We start from the raw sequence: 20,828 nt of genomic DNA on the forward strand, positions 1-20,828 counted from the left end.
GCTCAGCCGTCAGCCCCCTCTCTCTTTGCTTGTGGGGCAGTGGCCATTCCTGTTTGTTTTCTTTGACCTCTGACTCCCTGCGGGCTGGGATTCCTGGGAGAGTGTGTTTCAGCCTAAGGAGTAGCAGGAGGGTATTAGAGAACTGAATGCCACCTCTCCTAACCCCGCTCCAAGGACTTTTTCCAAATAGCCAGGGCTCTTCTCCATTTCTCCGAGAAGAAGCAGTTAAACCTGGATTCAGTCTTATCATGTGCCCACCGTGGTGTCTCTCTTACCTCCTTTTGAGAAGGTGAGGAGTTTGCGCAGTGATGAAGATGCTGCTTGGGACTCTGGCATTCTGTGTCACAGTGCCTGGTTCGACTCCTGGCTGCACTTCCAGCCCAGTGTCCTGCTTTGGCACACCCTGGAGACAGGTGGTGGCTCAAGAACTTGAGCCTTTGTTACCCACATGAAAGACGTCGATTGTTTTCTGACATCTTAGCTTTGAGCTTGGCCCAACCCTGGCTGTTGTATTTGGGGATGGCAGATTCTCTGTCCCACTTGCTTTCTCCCACTCTTTCTCTGTCTCGGCCTTTCAAGTCAAAGTGGGAATAAAAGTTACCACCTTGATCAAGTGCCCTCAAATGCAAGTGGATGTTTACTTAGATACCTGATATCCCAAGTACTGATTATATCAAATCTTTTCCTAAGAGTGTTGGGCAGGAGAGTAGAGCTTAGAGTGTGTCATGAAAATATTAACCAGGGCCGAGGTCTATGTTATGGCAATTAGGAGAATTGGCCAGAGCACTTTGGCACTTGTCATCCCACTGGGCTGGCTAAGTGATTTTTCCTCTGCCGTTTTCCCACCTCACCTTTTGTAGGTGATATTTCTTGGACAGGGTTCCTTGCTCTGTGGCACATGTTGCCATGGAACCTGGTTATAAATGTTGCCATGGAACCTGGTTATAAAAAAGTGTTAGGTTTCTCAGTGTTATTGTCTGGAGGGCTGCAATGGGCATTCCACCCCCATATCTGGCTTGGACACATGGGAAAATCCTCATGCATCTTACCTACCTGTGGGCTCTTGCACTTCTGGGAGGAGTCAGTGCTATGTGGGCCCATGGTGGCTCCAAGGCCAATCACTTGTGCCTTGTACCCAGTGTGGGAGGGCAGGGGAAGGGACACAGGTGATGAAGGCATCATAGGCTGTTATGAAGACAGAGGGAATGGGGCAAAGGGAGTCACAGAACAGTGTGATGTCTGGCTGGTGAGGAAGCTGTGTCTGTGCTCAGAGCATGAGGGGATCGTTGAACTTGAGGAGAGCAGTGAAGAAATCTGCACTATCCCTTCTCAACCCTGTGTGCTAAGGAGACTCCTCAGCTGGTCCCTGCATTGTGGGGGAGGGCTGATAGTCTCACCAGGTAAGGCCATCTGGAGAGTGTTCCCATCGGTGATCAGGCGGTGCTGGCCTAGCCACCTTGCTTGCTGTCGCTCACACATGCGGATTCCTGGAAGCCTTTTAACTCCCTCCCTGGCTCCTCTTGCCCTTCCCTTGTGTGTCTGCTCTCCGTCCCATAGCCTGCTTTCTTCCTCTTTCCTGCCCTCCTGAAGGACTTTGTTGTTGCAGTCACTGCTGTCTCTGCAGTGCCCAAGCTACCTTCATCACTTGCTAGCTACCCAGCAAACTTTCTCACTATACCAGGCATTTACACACTGAATCTAACGAAACTGGATAACACTTACTTTAGAGTTTGTGCACTGTACAATCTCTGTGGCAACTGGTCAACCATGCTGTTATGGGAAGAGTATAGACACTCATGAACAAGCAAGCATGGCTAGAGTTCAAAACTGTTAACTTGGCATATGGGCCATGAGTGGTTGATCCCCGGAATACCAACAAATGGTGTGGGTCAGGGATGGGCCTGAAGTGGCTGTGGTAGACGTATCTGCTGTAGGCAGTGGGGAGGTGATGCCCATCTTTAGGGGAAAGTACGGAATTGGAGGACAGAGGAGTCTGTAGCCTTGGGAAAGAGGCAGCCGACTTCCCTTGGACCTGATGATCCCTGAGGGTGGTGTCTGTGTGCTGCACCAACCACACGATCAAATAAATGGCCCCATAAATAGGAGCTGCTCTTTCACACACTGAGAACTAGTTTTTGTTATCTTTAAATAAACACATAGAAAATGAATTAGCTGTTTAAAATCTCTGTGTAAGGAAAAGAGGTCTAATTGATTTAGTGAAGGTTGGGGTTGCAGTGTTACATCTCAATAGATGTATATGCAGTTGCACTGATCAGATGGGTATAATTCACATTTGTATTACCTCAAGCGTTTTTCATTTCTTTGTGTTGGGAACATTCAAAATCCTCACTTCTAGTTGTTTTGAAACGTGTGCAAGTAATTTCTGCCAACTGTAGTTAATCTACAGTGCTACGGTATGTTACAAGTTATTCCTCTTACATAATCCCACCCTTGTTCCTGTTAACCATTTTCTTCCCTCCCAAGTCTCTTAATTTTAGATTTTTATACATTAGCATCATACATTAGTTTTTTAAAAGATAATAACAAAAATGAAAAAGATTTATTCATTTGAAAAGCAGATTCACACACACACTTGGAAAGAAAATGAGAGAGAGAGAGAGATTGTGTATCTGCTGGTTTAACTCCCCAAATATCCACAGCAGCTAGGTCTGGGCCAAGCTGAAGTCAGGAGCCAGGAACTCCAGCCAGGTCTCCTGCATGGTGTCCTAAGCACTTGGACCATCATCTGCTCTCCCGAAGCATTCGCAGCAAGCGGGAGTTGAAGCAGAGTATTCAGAACGCCACTTGGTACTCTGACATAGGATTTAGGTCTCCCAAACCTAAGGTTAGCAAGGGTGCCACAAGGCCCACTCTGCCCTTGGACTTGTTGAGAGGAATGTTCTCCGTGTACAGTGGAATGTTTCCCCCCCGCCCCCCCTTGGGCAGATTTCAGGTTCCAAAGTGAAACTTCCTTTAGATTGTCACTCCATCCCGGCCTTCAGCTGCACACCTGTTTGTGTGAGCCCAGTCTCCAGTAAGAAGCAGGAAGGAGTGGGGAACTGAACCCTGGGTGCAGGAGACAGGCTGGGAAAGAGGCTGACTTTCAGGTGTTACTACATTTATGCTTTCCAGAAGGAGGCAGGTGGCTCCCAGTTTGGCATCTTCCACCTTGGGGTTCTTATGCGTTGGATAGGTTTTGTTTTTGTTCTTTAGGACACAAAGAATCAGTTGCTCTTCGTGGTGACTAAAATTGGATGTCATTTTAGTAATTGTTGTTAGTATTTATAGACATGATAGCATGCAGCTCTCAAAGCTCTTCAAGTCCTCTGGGTTTGTTGTACTATTGGCACCTTCCTAGCTGCCCATTCCTTGGGGGTCTCTGGATGGTGCAAGGGGCTCGTGACACTGAATAGCTTGCTGTCTGTCTTCCTGTGTGATGACAGTTGGTGCAAACTTGTGTTTGCGCAGCATGGACCTGTTCCCAAAGGCAAGACCCTGTCTCCTGTTTGCCTGTGAGATCTGGGACTACCCTGGTTACTTCTACAACCTAGAGTTGGCTTCCTGGGGAGCTGAGGGATCAACTCTGGTGGAAACCAGCTCTTTCTGTGAAGAATAAAACTGTATGAGAATGTGGGAGATTCTCTGTGATGTGCCGTTGTTTCTGAGCCCATCAGCAGCCCACATGCATAGAAGGCTATAGGGAAGATCTCCGCTGGGGGGGTGGGAGCGGGGTTGTTTTCTGCAGAGTACATCAGACTATTCCTTACTGTCCTTTTTCCTTTCGGATCGCTTCCATTCTTTCTCCTTGTGTCTTTCTTTCAGTTTTAACCTTCTGCTGGTTCTTGAGTCCATGTTCCATTATGGAGTTGAAAGTTAGATCTGCCTGCCTTGGGGACTGGGAGTTCAGCTGACAGATAGCACCTTGGGGTTCAGCTCTAGCGTGGCATGCAGTGAGCCATGGAAGGATGGGGTACCCTCTGCCAATGGATAAAGTGCTAAAGCAAGCTCTGTTTCCATATGTGCCCCCGGCAGAGGTGGGGACAGATGTGTGACACAGCATTGGAGATGGACTGGCATCGCTGAAGCTGGGTGCCACTTGGGGTCCTGTCTTTAGCAGGTGGCCTTTCAGCAGTAGGAGGCAGTTGGTGCAAACTCTGGACACAAAGCAGACCTCTGGACCTTGAGATCCAGGACACAGGATGTGAAGAAGCAGGGACTGAGCCCAGTGAAACAGATTGGGCAGCAGGGCAGGGCTGGGCTCTGGCCACGCAGACATCACGGGTAACGTGGAGCTGGTGCTGTACCAGGGAAAGGCTGACTTCAGCTCTTATAACTGAAATAATTGTTGTGGAATAAATCTTATGTAGCATAAATGCTACTTATTTGCTAATGATTAATTCTTTTGTCTAACACAGAAGATTGATCTTGGGTTCTACAGTAGATGCAGTGTTGAGTGGAGCCGTGGGAAGAGCTGGTGAGAGACAAGCAGGGCGTTTGGGGCGGGAGGCATCTGTTATCTGATCACTTTTTCCTTTTAACTTCTTCTTCTCGCTCTCTCCTTTGCCCCTCCCCACAGCCTTTCTCTTCTCCCTCCGCTTTAATGTCTTTTGGTTGGCGCCATCTTACCGTCCTACGATTTGCCAGTGATTGCCTTTCTAGATCCTTCTGAAGTAGTTCGGTTTTTCACTAGGCAAGAGCCCTAGGCTGTGCAACCCTGTCACTGAGGCTTTAAGGATGCTTTTTTTCCTCTTGGGTCAGAGGTCAGTTGATGACTGCTGTTCTCTGGGGACTTGCCCACACAGCCTACTTCCTGTTCATGTAAAATCACAAATGAATTGAATTTATGGCCTTTATCCAGTGAGAGAGCTTAAACATCATTTTAAAAAGGAGAGTGTGTCCTGGAAATTTTTCTAGAAACGTATCAGGTTTATGCTTAGCTCCGATGCATGTTATTGAACAGGGGAAGTTCCAAGGATTAGTTATGCTCTTTGATGGTCTGAACAAGATGGGCATGGCTAAGAGAGGGCAGGGAAGGAGGCTTCCTGGGCCAGGTATTACGCTGGGAGGCTTGTATTGATCTGCAAGGATGCTGCAAGCAGGAAGTCCTTAACATTATTTGAGAGATAAGCAGAGGAAGGTGGTCCCAGCAGGGCTTGCCTCTGGGCGCCATCTTCCCCCTGCCAGCCTTGGGAAATAGCCTGGGCTATGCTGACAGCTCTTTGGGGGTCTTTGCTGGTGACCACGGGAGAGGTAGGATCTTAAAGGCACCTGTCAAGAGGGTTCCTGTCACATATCGGAAAGACTCCACTCCCTCTGAACTTCTCAACAGTGAATGGGCTTGTATGTCCACAGACCAGAAGGAAGATGGACGAGTGTGCTATACCATGTCAGGCTCCTTCTGGGACTGACTCCCGGGCACCTGAGAAGCCCCTTACCTATGCGAAGAAATGCAAGCGTTAATAATCCCAGCATCACCCAGCCAGTGCAGCAGGAACATGCCCAGTAATGAGATGCGGGACCATGACCCTGCTCTAAGCCCTAGGGGCGCACTTGTATCTGACTCCGTGCTGACATTCGCCATGCTGTGTGCGTGTGTGGTTTTGTGTCGTTTTTTGGCTTCGGAAGTTAGTACCCTGTGGAAGGTGAGCATATCCCCTCTGCTCTCCGCCATGTCGCACCCACAGGACATACAAGAGTAAGAGAAATGTTTGGAAACTTTGTGTAATGGGAGCATGTATTGACCAGAAAACCACAGGGAGTCCTGCCTGTTGTCTGTGGCTCTGTGATACGTGCTGCAGGCTTGCGGAAAGCAGAGGCAGGGAAGGGAGTGCGGTAGGGGCAGGCAGGAGACTCCACATGGAGATGGGGCTTCTACACCTGAGTCGTCGACCTCTCAGGCTCCAGGATATTAGACAACTGATGTTCTTCAGGGCCTGAGGTTCTGTGAGTCTGGAATTCTCACTTGAAGAATTTAGTTTTAGGAGTGTTGGGAACTGATTTCATAAACCTCCAGTTAGAATTGAGCAGGATGCTCAAGTTGGTTGTCAGGATTCGCACTGTGGTCTTCTCCTGGGAGTCTTCTCAGACTGAGGAAGAGGAGGTGCAGACTCCCTGTTCAGCCAGCAGGGGGCACTCTCTGGGAGACGTACCTGGCGGCAAGAGCAATGTGAGTCTTTATTCCTGGCATTGCCTCCTGTTGGGTGATACTTCGATTAATCTTTCTGGACCGGATTCCTCGTGGGAGGAATGGGAGCAATGGCTCTGGCGGGGAGCTTGCTCTATCCCTGGGGAAGTGCTCACCACGTTTTGTGGAGTTGTAGGTGGGGTTTGGGGGGCGGGGCAGGACAGGGATCTTCCTTTCTGACTTGAGACAGAAAGAAGGGGGCTAGAGAGAAACTGTTGCTAATGGGGACAGGAAGGTTCCAGGGGATCTAATGACTTCAGATGAGTAAACAACTTCAAGCATGGATTGGATGTCTACATAAAGGTCAGGGAACATCTGCAATATGAAAGTGACAGGAGAGCACGTGTTACATATGCAAAGCCGCATTTGTGTATTTCCGGCTTTTCCCTGGCGTCACTGTTGCTGAAGTTGGAGAAGTGCTTCATCTTCCCAACACTATGCATGCAAATGTCGTGTTGTAAAAACATGTAAGAAATATGACGATCTTTGTTTTTTTTCATATCTTTAAACTGTTTATTGTTCAATGCACAGATCACACAGCTGTGATTAAATGCCTGCTGTATAGATCTCTGTCCTTGAGCTGTGATGAAATTTGTGCTGCTGGAATGTGTGTGTGTGTGTTCGTAAGCAAAGGAATTGACTTTCTTGAAGTCAAGTTGACAGACAAAAGTGAGATAGTGCTATCAAAGTGCTCATTTACATATTTCTCTTGGAAGGGAAGAAAGAAAATCAATCTGTTAACAGACAAAGCCAGTGGTACAACTCTGTTGAGGTCAATGCCATTGCATTTTGATCCTATAATGTATTTTGGACTGTTTCTGAAACCCTTTTAATATAGCTAATTGAAGTTTATGATTCAAAGAATTAATGACAAAACCAAAGTTGGAAAATTACATTGGTCTCTAGTATGTCTTTGAATTTAAATATATTCTATCAATGTGTGTGTGTGTGTGTGTGTGTGTGTGTGTGTGTGTGTGTGTGTGTGTGTGTGTGTGTGTTTAGTACGAATGCTGATTATGAAAGCAAAGTGCAGTTAACAGCAAATGCTTTGGGCTAATTCATGTTGCCCAGGAAATGGTTGGTAGGCCGAGGCTTGTCGGCAGGTGCAGTGTTTAGAAGGTTCAGTGTTTGATATACAGAGAGGAGGAGAGACAGAGAGGAAGATCTTCTGTCCAATAATTCACTCAAGTGGCCGCAATGTCCAGAGCTGAGCAGATCTGTAGCCAGGAGCTTCTTCTAGGTCTCCCACATGGGTGCAGGGTCCCAAGGCTTTGGACCATCCTCAACTGCTTTCCCAGGCCGCAGGGAGGGAGCTGGATGGGAAGTGGGGCTGCCGGGATTAGAACCGGTACCCATACAGGATCCTGGCATATTCAACACAAGAACTTTAGCTGCTAGGTGACTGTGCCAGGCCCTTCTCATCCCTCTAGTTTTCTGCAGATTAAACAAGCTGTAAGAATATGTAACTCAGCAAGGTGAACAACTTACAAATCGGTGGCAACCATACAGAAGGGAGTGAGTGGAGAGCGTGGTGCATAATGGCGGCATGGTAGACACTGCTGGCTAATTCTTTTTAAAAGAATCTTTTCAGTTTTAGATTTATTTCTTTGTTTGAAAGGCAGAGTTAGAAAAGGAGAGACAAGAGAGAAAGAGACATTCCTTCCACTGGTTTATTCTCTAAATGGCTACAATGGCCAGAGCTGGGTTAGTCCAAAGTTGGGAGTCAGTCTTCCAAGTGGTTATGGGGGCCCAAAGAGTTGGCCATCCTCCTTGGCCCCCCAGGCCATCGGAGCTGGATTAGAAATAAAGCAGCTAGCTGGTATTCAAATCACATGGGAAGCCAGTGGCACTGATGGCTGAGTTTGCTATGCCATGGGGGCTGTATACGTCTCAGTTACAGAGCTATCCAGTACACTATATAATGCTTAGTAATGCCCTTGACCTCTAGCCAGGAGATAGCAGCAGCCCACACCCATCTGAGTATGCCATCGTATCCCAGAATGGAGGTATGAGAGGAGAGACACCCTCTTTTAGTGGCAAAGGTGAATATGGCCTGAGGGTCACACAGTGCCTTGACCCGTGAAGTCTGGGTTGGACAGGAGACAAGGCCACCTTTGTCTGGGAAGGGGTCCGAGACTCACTCAGGAGAGAACGAGCTGGCTTCTGTATCCCCCAGGTCCACGAATGACCCTGGAACCTAAAGGGTAGCAGCAGTTCTGTTGCAGAAAACAGGAAGGATTTGCACCAAGTGCCTGTCTCCCGAGCTGGCAGAAGCTCCCAGCGGCCAGGGAGTTTTGTCTGTATCATTTATGGCTGTTTGGCCTACTGCTAAGCTCAGAGCACTTTCACACATGCAGCTGCTTCAAACCACAATAAAAAGCCTGGGGGGTCTCGGGCCTGCTATGGTAGCTTAGCAGTTCAAGTTCTCACCTTGCACGGGCCAGGATCCCATATGGCCACCAATTCTAATCCCGGCGGCCCTACTTCCCATCCAGCTCCCTGCTTGTGGCCTGGGAAAACAGTCGAGGACGGCCCAAAGTCTTGGAACTCTGCATCCATGTGGAGCACCTAGAGAAGGCTCCTGGCTCCTGGCTAAGGGTCTGCTCAGCTCTGGCTGTTGCAGCCACTTGGGGAGTGAATCAGCAGATGGAAGATCTTCCTCTCTGTTTCTCCTTCTCTGTGCATCTGATTTTTCAGTAGAAATAAGTAAATCTAAAAAAATAATAATAAAATAGAAAAATCTAGGGGTCTTGACGACACTGTTTCCTGGGCTGTTCGTCATGCTGTCACTGAAAGGGATAGCATTCCGGGTGGTGTCATCACACTGGAGCCTCAGGGAAAGGAGCCGACGGCGTAAGGTACACAGTGCGACCAGAAGGCCCGCTGACTTGGTTGTCTAGTGTCATTGCTAGCTACACTTAGGATGCCAGGCGAAGGGGTAATGTGTGTTCTTCTGGCAGCGCAGAGGATGGGAAATGCTTCTGTTTACTTCTATTCTTCGAGCAGAGCAGAGGCCTAACTCAGGAAGGGCCAGGTACCAGCCACGGGCTTGCCCTGGCATTGGGATAAGGAGACTTGAGCTGAGGTTGGGATGGTCGGCGCTGTGAGCTCCCCTGGTTATTGAGTGTGTGTCTGTGCTTCACCACCTGTGGGGTCCACGCTTAGGAGAGCAGCCACCCCCCACCAGGGCCCGGTGCTGAGATTCTGTTCCTGACCCATTCAGCAGGCCCTGGGATCCACCCTGCCTCCTGCCAAAAACAAGGCAGTAACTGCCAACAGCCTCCAGCGACACTGTCCCCAGCATGCAGGAGTGGCAGCACAGTCTGCAGCCGCGTGGTGGTGGTCTCAACCCAATTTTCATTTTAGAAATGAAAACCAAGAAACAATCTAAAACTTGGCCACATTGTGAGCAGTTGCATTTCCTTGCTAACCACCTCTGCCTCTACAGCGAGGTAGGTGACTTCTCAATTAGGAGCGTTACTAGTGACTTGAGCCCCATTCATTCTGCAACTACAATATGTATTGCAGCACCAAGTATTTTATGTTTGGAAACTCAGCAGTCACCCCAGTAATAGTTATTATCGCTACTGAGATTTTTATGGGAGAGGAGGCAGGTGCAGAAATAGTTAACTACCTGACTTGGAACAGTAAGTATTGGCCCTTGCGTGTGCCTAACCACTGTGGAATTAGTACATTTCCAATAATGACTGCTTTAAGGATAGAAGCCCCTGGCCTATCAAATTTTAAAATATTGATTGGAGACTGTGGTTGAAAAGTAAGTAAAATTCGATTTTTGAAAGACAGTAAGGTTGGCAATTTGATCCTTTATTGAGTGGCGGGAATGGAGGAAGAGAAGAGTGGTTGAGGATGACAGCATTCACGTATCATCCGCTTTTTAAAGAATTTTTAATGTTAAGAATGAGAAGAATAAACAGTGTCTTCCTGAGGTTGCGAGTCATTCACCACGTGGTTATTTTGTGAGCATACAAAAGCCCTGGTGGGTGAGCCCCTCCCATTCTGTATGACAGTGTGACCGCTTTGAACTGTGAACTTTGGCCTTCGGGCACGTGCGCTCTGGATGGCTGTTTAAAATGCAAGCGAGTGCTGAGCTGCTGCAGGAGAGGAGTGGGCCCTGGAAAAGGCTGGATTGATAGACATGAGTCAATTTCACAGGGATATGGCGGGAAAGTTGAATAATTAATTATTTAGGAATCACCTTCAGAGGTAGCTGTGTTCAAAAATTAGCATATTAGTTTGCCTGATATAAAAAGAGCCCTTTGAAAAGATGCCATTTGCCATAACCTAAAGGTCTTTTTCATACATGAGGGGTTCGATTTTTTTTCACAGAATTTGGACTCATGTTAGCCTTTTGCCTTGAGTAGCATTTAATATAAATTTATTCAGTTTTTTCAGCAACAAAAGCCCTTTATGACGCCAGCTCTGTTTTTTTTTTCTCCCTGTTGTTAAATTTTTTAATCTAAATACCAGATATTTGCCATTCCTTTGTTCTTTCCATCAGTATTTACAGGGCACCCTTTATGTCATCAGCTGTGTCGTAGGGATGGTGTCAAGGATGAAGCCGGCTGTGCCCGTGTTCCATAGAGCTTCTGTTTTACCAAGGGAAGGATGGCAAGGAAAAGGATTGGAATGATCTTGTGTCTCATGGAAATAGATGCTGCTGAGGAGAGTTAGAGCATGGGATGGTGGACTTGCTGTTTCTCCTTGCCAGTTAGGGATGGCTTCCCGCACGGGGAAATGGAAAGTCAAGGGCATGGCACCTGTTACCTGGGAGTGTCCCTCGTAGAAATGATGAGCATAGCATCCTGCGTGGGACACTCCTGGCATCTGAAGGGGCCAGTGGACCTCCTTGAGTTGAGAGGTGGGAACTGGAATCAAAGATGTGAAAAGAGGTGGTAGGAGCTTGTAGGCCATGCTCAAGGGTGAAGGGCAGCCAGGAGAGGAGTCCGATGGTGGAGCTGGGGCATCTGGCTGCTGGGTCAGGGGCCACTGGCCATTGGAGAGACAGCCACATATCGTGGGGGAGATGTGGAGGGCAGGGCTGAGACAGGTAGATGAAATCTGGATGAAGGTATGTGTTGGGAAGTGGAGCCAGAGGACTTGCTGGCTGGGTGTGTGTGTGTGTGTGGGGGGGGAGAGAGAGAGAGAGAGAGAGAGAGGGTAACGGTAAGATTTGTGACCTGAGTCCCTAGACAAAAGCAGTTACCATTTTCTGAAGTCAGGAAAACCTTTCTGCTTCTCGTCATACAAGTGTTATTAATGTTTAGAAACTGGGTCTGGCCTTGAGGGTGTCTAGAGATCAAGTTGAAGAAGATGGTCAGGGGAGAGAGGACTGACAGTTTGGTGTTGCCAGTTGCAGTCTGCCTGGTAGACGCGCGTGGGTGGAGGGCTGTGGTCTGCGTGCAGTGGCAGTGATCCCTCCTCATTGGCAGGAGCCACGATGTAATGCTAGCGGATTCTTCCCTTGTTCGCCGTGCAATAGCATCCACAAGGAAGGGGTGGTAAATCCAGAAACGCACCTGTGACGTTCCATCATCTGCCCCGGAGAGGATCAGCACCTCTTTAGGACTGGTCATTGTGGACACTGTCCCCAAAAGCTGCACTGGATTCATCTTGGTTGTGTACCTTTTGTTCCTTAAGATGCTGACTTGGGAATAGCCAGCTAGCAGGAGGGATTACATAGCCCTCACATGTTGCTGGTCGGCTGCGCCCCCATCAGACTTCCAAATGCACCTCCTGAAGAGTGATGCGATGTTTTGAGCAAGCACAGCCACCAGAATCAATCCATATTACCAGTGAATGCAATGGGGATGGATGGCTGGAGAGCCTGTTTTGGTCCAGGGTGCTCTGTGGCTAGCTCGGTGCTGGGTGCTCTGTGGCTAGATTAGTCAGGGTGCTCTCCTAGCTCAGTCAGGGTGCTCTGTGGCTGGCTCAGTGCTGGGTGCTCTCCTAGCTCAGTCAGGGTGCTCTGTGGCTGGCTCAGTGCTGGGTGCTCTCCTAGCTTAGTCAGGGTGCTCTGTGGCTGGCTCAGTGCTGGGCAAGAGGAGGGTACGATTGGACGCCTACTGTTTGCCCAGGGCGGGGAATTACAAGCATTTGACGCAAGTGTAACAAGCCCAGGTTCAGCTGCCTGTGGACTCCAGTGGAAGTTTGAAGACAGCCTCTGCCCTTAGCTTCCTTATCACAGGACAACTTTGAGAGTTCGGAAAAGTTGACAAACATAATACTGAAGTTATTTCAAGGGCAATGTCCACAGTGCCATATCTGATGTCTGCTCTTAAGCACGAGGGTGTGATGAAGTGTTTTTAAAGAGATCCTGAGCGTTTGAACCAGGACCAAAAAAATGGAAAATAAATTGCAAGGCCACAGCAGAGCGTTTGAGCAGCTTTGACTAATTGTAGAAAGAATAGTTAAGCCACTGACAGCACAGCAAACTTTGAAAAATGATCGATTTAGAGAAAGCCCTATAGGGAGTATGATTTGATGGGAACGTAGAAATAGGATCTTGGAGCCTTGCATGATGTAACTCATATTGTGTTGGAAACATTTGCAGCCCTCACAGCTCACTGCCACAGTTTGCCCAGATTTAAAATAATACTCCACTCTTGGGGTAGTGACTCTGATTAAAACCCAGGCTGTGTCAGTGAGGAAATTTTTTTTTCCCTCCTGATTTCCCTTTTTTCTTCCCATGTTTGTTTCATGTCTTTGTTGAAATATGTAAGGAAGTCACAGAATTCCTACTTAGGAATTATCTTTTTTTTTCCTACTTATTTTCCTATCCTATGTTAATTTGTGATAGAACCGTCTTCCCCAGAGTAATTAATTGCAATTCTTCAAGCTGAATGAAAAATAAGTAGAGAAGCTGATGAACCTTAAACAGTAAATATTTATATTTTATGCAGCTGCCACTAGTAATTAAGAGCAAATCACTGAGTAGAATGGACCCTAACTCGCCTGATGGCGCTGGGGGCGGTCAGCCGTTCTGGGTGCCTTTCAAGGACCTGGAGTTTGGGAGGAACCATTTGACCGACTGTGACACACTGCCACCTAGTGGCTGGCTGCGCATTTCCCTGAAATGTTGAAACAGGAAATTTTTCGTTAAGTCCACACATGCTACATAGCCTGGTGCCACATCAGTCCTGGTATTTATACTTCATCTTGACCATGCAAGATTGGAGACCTCTTGTGAGAATGTGTGAGATACAGCACAAGAGACTCAAAGTGACTATTTCTGTCCTTTCCATTTGAAATATTTAGGGACAAAGATGCATGGTGTGTTGACTGTTAGTCACGGTCACTGTATAGGTGCATGCTATGCGCATGTGTGCAGAGGGAGCGAGCAAAAGCGATGTCACAAGGTCAAAACTTCACCCTTGGAAAGGAGGGATGGGCGTTCATTGTACTGTTCTCCTAACTGTCTTATTTCTCAAAGTAAAAGAAAGGGGGCAGAAAAAAACTAATTGCAGTGATGGCCTCAAATGAAATCTAAGGAGGAAGCCAAAATGACAGTGTTGCATGATGGTTTGCTGACAGCTGGACCATGGCCCAGGCTGGTGCAGAGTGGCTGGGCTTCCCTGGCCTCGTTGCTCCCGGATCTGAAGCTAGACAATGCTGTCCGCCGACCCCGCCCGCTTGGGCACGGATGAGTGAGCGGGCCCCTGCGCGGACACCTTCCCATACGTGCCACTCTCTGTGGGAGCTGTGACTTGCCACCCTGGGGAGAGACTGTTCATAAGCAGGACCAAGTTTGTGGTTTACATTTTTTTTCCAAACAGAATTTCTCTCCTTTATATATTTGAGAGGTAGATGGATGAAATCCCAGACAAACACCTTCACAGGCCCCCAAGAGCAGATTCTGGATTCCTTGAATGCTGCAACAGCCAGGGCTGGGGCTGGGGCTGGGGCTGGGGCTGAGCTGGGCTGGGCTGGGGCTGGGGCTGGGGCTGGGCTGGGCTGGGCTGGGGCTGGGGCTGGGCTGGGGCTGGGCTGGGGCTGGGCTGGGGCTGGGGCTGGACAGGGCTGTGGCTGGGGCTGGGGCTGGGGCTGGGCTGGGGCTGGGGCTGGGCTGTGGCTGGGGCTGGGCTGGAGCTCGGGCTGGGGCTGGGCTGGGGCTGGGCTGGGGCTGGGCTGGGCTGGGGCTGGGGCTGGGGCTGGGGCTGGGCTGGGCCTGGGCTGGGGTTGGAGCTCCTGCTAGGGCTGGGAGCTCAATCCAGGTCTCCCACCTACCAGTGTCACAGGAAATAATTCCTTGAGCTGTTGCCACAGATCTGCCAAGGTTGCACGAACGGGGAGCTGGAATTTGCTCATGTCCTTGGGCCCCTGCACCCATGTGGGAGATTTGGAGCCAGGTGCTGTGACAGCTGCAGTGTCAGGCCACGGGCCTGCCCATGTGCAGTAGTGTTAAGCATGCTGTGCAAACACAAGTGGGTGAATGGCCTCATCCCAGACCTCTTCTTGCCGGAAGTAGATCCAGGGTCATCTTGGAAAAGATTCAGACAGTTACCACCCACTGAGTTCCTTTTGTCTCATGGAAATAAAACGAATCTCAGTTAATCATCTCTTAAAATTGCCTAGTGGCTGAAGTCCTCACCTTGCATCCTCCAGGATCCTATGTGGGCACCGATTCATGTCCCTGCTGCTCTGTTTCCCATCTAACACCCTCCTTGTGGCCTGGGAGGACAGTGGAGGACGGCTGAAAGTCTTGGGGTGCTGCGCCTGTGTGGGAAGCTCCTGGCTTTGGATTGCCCTGGCTCCAGCCATTGCAGCCACTTGGGGAGTGAATCAGCAGGTGGAGGACCTTTCTCTCTGTCTCTACTTCTCTCTGTGAATCTGCCTTTCCAATAAAAAGAAATAATAAATAATAAATTTTTAAAGGAAAATTATTTAAAAATAAAATGCCTGGCTTTATGCAATTGTCCACATCTTTATTTCTTTTAATTGCTATGAAATTGGCCCTTTTCTGTGAAATGGGAATTCCCTTGAATGTCTGATATTTATCCTTTTTTCATTCTTGATAGTTATATGTACACATGGCTGACATACATGTATACATCTGCATGCATACACAGCTATGTGTATGTGTACATGTGTGCACAGCTGTGTTTTGTCCTAATTATCTATCTGGAATGCATGCAACGTGTCTACTTGAAGCAGAGCATTTTAGAAGGTGTGGCACAATTCAAGCTTGAAAGGTTTTCTTATAAAAGCAGACCGGATCTTGAAATAAGTGTTGTGCACAGGGATCCTTTTGTAAGAAGCTGTCTCTTGAAGTGACTGTGGTTTCTCTGCTTCTTGTGACAGGTTTTCTTTTAAAAAGCTATGAAGTCATGTAGGGATGTATTGATTTCCATTAAGGGCTGTGGTCTTTGGGAATTTCTCTCGTGGATGTGTATGTGTGAGCCGTCTGTGAATTTGCTTTCGTGATGAACTAAAGAAGTTACTTCTCCATAAAGCACCCGTCTTCCATTTTGGGGTCTGGACCATCTTAAATTGTATTTAGATAGGTTACTTGATCTGGAGGGAGAGAAAAAAAGGAGTTTACCGTCTGCAGTTTCATTCCCTCTCAATAGCCAGGGACGCGTCGCGCCAAATCCAGGAGCTGGCTGTTCCATGTACAACTCCTAAACGGGTGGCAAGGACCCAGCTGCTCAAGCCATGTCCTGTCGCCTGCCAGGATTGGCATCAGCAAGAAACTTGTGTTGGGACCAGAAGCAGGGTTTGGATGCAGCGGCTTGGGTGTCCCGAGTGTCGTGTTAACTGCTAGGCCAGTGCTCATCATATGACATATTCTATGCAGTGACCTAAGACAGACATGCACGGGTAGCTGATTAAAACATGTCATGAAACAGAAGAACTTTTCTCTTTTTCACTGCATTCATGTCTGTTCTGGTACATTAAAAAAAAAATAGTGGTCACAATTTGTTGAGCATGATTTTATCACCTTCTAGTGTGTGGTGACCTGGCAGGTGGAAGACACAGCAATGAAATCCTGAACACTCTAAGCTAGCCAAATTGAAGACAGGGTTGGAGGAAAAGCAAGATGACATGGGGGGGGGCGGGGGAGGAGGGCTGGCCCACATTTGGAGTTATGTTGCCCATTCACAATGAAATGACGCTACTGTCCTTCTCTCTGCAGCTTGACCACATCTTGTCACCGCCACCCATGCCGTTTCGGAAATGCAGCAACCCAGATGTGGCTTCTGGCCCCGCCAAGTCCCTGAAGTACAAACGGCAGCTGAGTGAGGATGGCCGGCAGCTGCGGCGAGGGAGTCTGGGGGGAGCCCTGACCGGTGAGTCCTGGGGGGGCTTCTGCAGCAGACGGCGCCGTTTCCCTGGCAGGGCCCCATGGCCGTGGGGGCCACGTGCAGATGCCAGCCTGGCTCACAACTGGCCCATGCAAACCCATGTAGTCAAGCCTCACTCGGCGCAGAACGCAGTTACGTGGAGAACCTGGTTAATGAACTTCAATAAAGGATAACGCGCAGATAATGAATGCCCGCATGCAGTGGGTTGTGCACAGTAGGACCAGGGCTAGCCTCTCCCTTGCTCCTGCTGGGGGCGTTGGCTCCAGGTACCCACAGATGTTTCCTGTCCCTGCAGGGCACAGCTCTCTTCTAGGAGTTTTATATAAATGGAAGACTATATTACATCCTCTTTGGTGACTAGGTTTTTTTTTTTTTTTTTTGCTTGGTCTTTGAGATTCATCCATGTTGCGTGTTACAGGACTGTGTATTTAACATGATGAGAAACTGCCAGACAGGTCCAAAATTTGTTTCCTGTGGCATTCATGCCAGCCGTGGATGAGCAGGTCACTTCTCTGCTCCTTGCCAGCCTGAGACATTGCCTTTGGCATTTTAGCCATGGTTAATGATGTGTATTTGTATCACATGGTGGCTTTAATTGGCATTACATTGATGACTCCATAATTCAGGATATTTTTTTACGAGCTTATTGGACATTTGTTGTCAAGGATCTGTTCAGATCTTTTACCTGCTTTGTCACAATAAATTAAAGCTGTTTAAATCCAGAAAGCTCAGAAATAGCTTTTAATGATTTGAAAAATAATGCAACTAAGCTGGCTAACGCTTGGCTTTTTAAGATCGAACGTGTCATCTGCAATGGCATGGCCTTAAACTTCAGTCCTTAAAGTTTAGATCTCTCTTAGCTCCTTTTCTCCCTCAACGTAAACATTCTGAAGGAATTTTATTGTTTTTAAGCGCTAAGAAAATTTTTCTCTCTTTATACACTGGTCTTGACTGCTGGCTTATAAATGATCTGGAAAATTAATTGAATTGTTCACATTTCTTTTGAGACTTATAGATGATTGACTTTTTAGAGAAAAATTTCTGGGAACGAAAATGCTTTTGCCACATGGTCAGTGGAGTCTGGAACATCTGACCCAGTCTGGCATGCAGCTGGCACGGGAGGCTAAACTAAGCTTAAGGCAAGGGCAAGGAAGAGATTTGTCAAGAAAAACTGCCACACTTGACCAAGTTCAAGGCCAGTGTTTCACTCAAGTTGTGGCTGATGCTTGTTCTGTTGGCGTTCCTGCTTAGCTTTCACAGATGCTTTGTAAGTGGGGCACTCCTCATTTTATCGACTGGGAAATCTTAGAGGAAGTTTATTTGCTTGGATTCAGCCATTCTTGACAAATAATAGAGGTAATAGTTATTCTCTCCGTTTTTATTAAAGCCACTTATTCGAAGCTCACGTTGATGCCAGCACAAAGCTCTGGGCGTAAGCACTTGAGCAGCCACATGCCATTTGGCCTTTAAGCTTAGAAAAAAATGACTTGATCCTTATTTACAGATTTTAACAACTCTGTCATTTCTATCCATAGGCAGTTAAATTGCTATCCGGTTTATATTATCATGGAATGTTCCATCAGATTTCTAAAAAGAAATGTGTACCAGTCCTTAGAAGCAGTTTTAACAATCTGCTTAACATCTGCCTGTTTTTGAAAACAGTTCTTCCGAAGATGTATTAGAATATAAAAATATATTGTTAATTAGGCCTCTGGTTGACTTGGCCAAGGATTTAATAGAATAATATATGCAAAGCACTTAGCTTACTGATGGGCATTAAAGACATTGAATGTGTGGCATTTTTAAAGTTGGTGGGGAGGGCGGGCTCCTGAAAGCTGGCTAATTTCCACTTGTGCTAGGCGCTGTTCATGGAGGCTTGTGTCCAGGATCACAGCTTCAATGGGGTCTTTAAGGAGACTTTCTGCGAGGCCTGGACAGTGGTGAATCACCACAAGGGACCTCTCCTTCGGGGGCAAACCCTGAGGCTAAACAACGGTGACCTCAAGCTGCTTTTCCCATCGGCAGCGTCAGCTTTTTGCTTAAAGACCAGCCTCCTGTCCGTCATTCTCACTTGTTTTAATCCAAGCGTGTTTACTTGGCTAGTGTGCATCGAAGGTTTTGTGATGCCGTGGTGGAGAGAGGGAACACGTTGCCACCCAGTTATTCTTGAGTTCGTGAATCTTAGCTTTAGGAGGAGTGATGGCTCTTGCTGTCAGCCTGAGGATGAGTGACAGTTCACATGAAGAGGGTAGCAAGAGTGCCAGCTAACGTTAAGAACTTCCTGTGTAGTGGACACTGTTGGGAGGAATTAATTTACGGACATACTCCATCTCTCCTTGAGTGTGAGGGACTCTTGTTCCGTTTTACAGGTAAGGACACAGAAGCAGAGGCAGGCCAAGTTAGGTCATGGTGCTCATTGAAAGCAGCATCTGACTTTGAACCTGCCCACACCCTATGGCTGGGGAGTCAGTCCTCACCACCATCTCTCTCTCTTTTTTTTTTTGTAAGATTTAGTTTTATTGGAAAGCAGATCAGATTTACAGAGAGGAGGAGAGAAAGAAAAAGATCTTCTATCTGCTGGTTTGCTCCCCAAATGGCCGCAGTAGTTGGAGCTGAGCTGATCTGAAGCCAGCTCCTTAAAGACCAGCCTCCTGTCCACTGCTCTGCTTTGATTCCTTCTGAATCCCCCACGTGGGTGCAGGGTCCCAAGGCTTTGGGCCGTCCCCTACTGCTTTCCCAGCCCACAAGCAGGGAGCTGGATGGGAAGTAGATCATCCAGGACATGAAGCGGTACCCATTTGGGATCCTGGTTCTTGCAAGGTGAGGATTTGGCCATTGAGCCATTGCCTTGAGCCTCTCAACACCATCTCTTTAGCAGAACAACTATGATTCAGAAAGTTTTAAATACACTCTAAATTCTATCAGGGTTAATTACAGTGAGTTCTTAAGTGGGAAAAAATTTTTTTTCACTTAGTTGGTATCTGGAGCTGACTTAGTCTGTGGGGCTGCTGGACTGACTGACAGAAGACTGCTCCCCAGTGAAAGACTAGAAGAGTTCGAGCTGCTGGAGCTAGATGTCTCAGGGATCCTGTGGGTTTCTTCCTCTCTGCTTTCTTTCCTTTTTGCAATGCAGTGTCACATACAGTCCTTCCATCCACTGTTTCATTGCCCAGATGGCCACGTGACTGGGCCTGTGCTACACGAAAGCCATGAAGCTAGACCTCCATCTGTGTCTGCTCTTGTGATTGCAGGGCCCAAGGACTGGGCCATCCTCTGCTGCTTCCCAAGATGCAACAGCAGGGAGCTGGGTCAGAATTGGAGTGGCCAGGCTTTGAGTAGGGGCCTGTATTGGATGATGGTGTTGCAAGTGGTGGCTTAACCCCTGTGCCACAGCATCAGCCCTCTGGAGTATCAATTAATTTCTTTTTATATGTATGTATATGTGTATGTATATATATTAATTTTAGATGATATTAACACTCTGATATAGTTAATCAGAGTGGGAAAGATCAAGGGTTAGTGAAAAGTAGGTGTGATCAGTGTTTATAAATTTTCTATTTCTTCTTCCTGTTTCTGCGGAGAGAGGGAAAAGATATGGGGAGAAGCCATACCAAACCTTGCAACCGTTCCAGTTGCAAGGAGAATGGCCACCCAATATCAATCTAGGGTCCTGATGTGGCACACGTGCTGAGTGTTCTGCCCAGGTGAGCTTGATAGTTCTGAGACGTTCTCAGTCTTGCTGATCCAAGGATGAGGGAACCCTTTCAATCCCCATTGGCTGACATAGTCGGCCTTAGCATCTCCATTCACCCAGATATTTGCTGTCATCATTTGGCTGGGTAGTTGTCCAGTTTGTTCTGCTCTCCTTCCTCTGGGATGGTACAGATGTCCTCTGTAGGCCTCAATGAGCTGCCCTATCTTCCATGAGCATCTGGGCCAGGTGACCACTGCTCTGTCTTTCCCACTGAGCAGGATGCGTTTTTGCAGATGGGCCAAAATAATCAGGTCAGGCTACTCAGGCCCTGCCAGATCACCCCCCTGGAATTCATGGATCCAACACGCATCGTGCAGGTAGGTTAAGGACCCAGGCCAAGCGACAGGGGCCCTGCCAGTGGGTTGTCAGTTTCTTAACTGACATTTTACTTTGTGGGCTGAATTTGCCTGCCCCTGATTATGTGCTTTCTGGAGTACCATTGTATTATACTGTTTACCATTCTTTTTTAAGAGTACACTCCCTCTTACTTCCTAAAAAATAATCTACTGTAAGATGGCCTGCCGTGTTAGGCCAGCGGCAGCCTCATAAATTTGCATCACGAGGCCGC

At 47.8% G+C, this 20,828-nt stretch overlaps 1 protein-coding gene across 1 annotated transcript in view; it reads left to right on the forward strand.

Annotated features, from left to right (window-relative positions):
* The window catches only part of MAST4 (microtubule associated serine/threonine kinase family member 4), a 594,255-nt gene that overhangs the window by 145,253 nt on the left and 428,174 nt on the right, over nt 1-20,828 (forward strand). The window contains exon 2 of the mRNA XM_040977340.1: nt 16,338-16,491. Within this exon, the coding sequence (XP_040833274.1) occupies nt 16,338-16,491 (154 nt within the window). The remainder of the gene's footprint in view (nt 1-16,337; nt 16,492-20,828) is intronic.

This window comes from Ochotona curzoniae, unplaced genomic scaffold (genome assembly GCF_017591425.1).
Source record: "Ochotona curzoniae isolate NIBS_2020 unplaced genomic scaffold, NIBS_Ocur_1.0 contig_2754, whole genome shotgun sequence".
Classification (NCBI taxonomy): Eukaryota; Metazoa; Chordata; class Mammalia; order Lagomorpha; family Ochotonidae; genus Ochotona; species Ochotona curzoniae.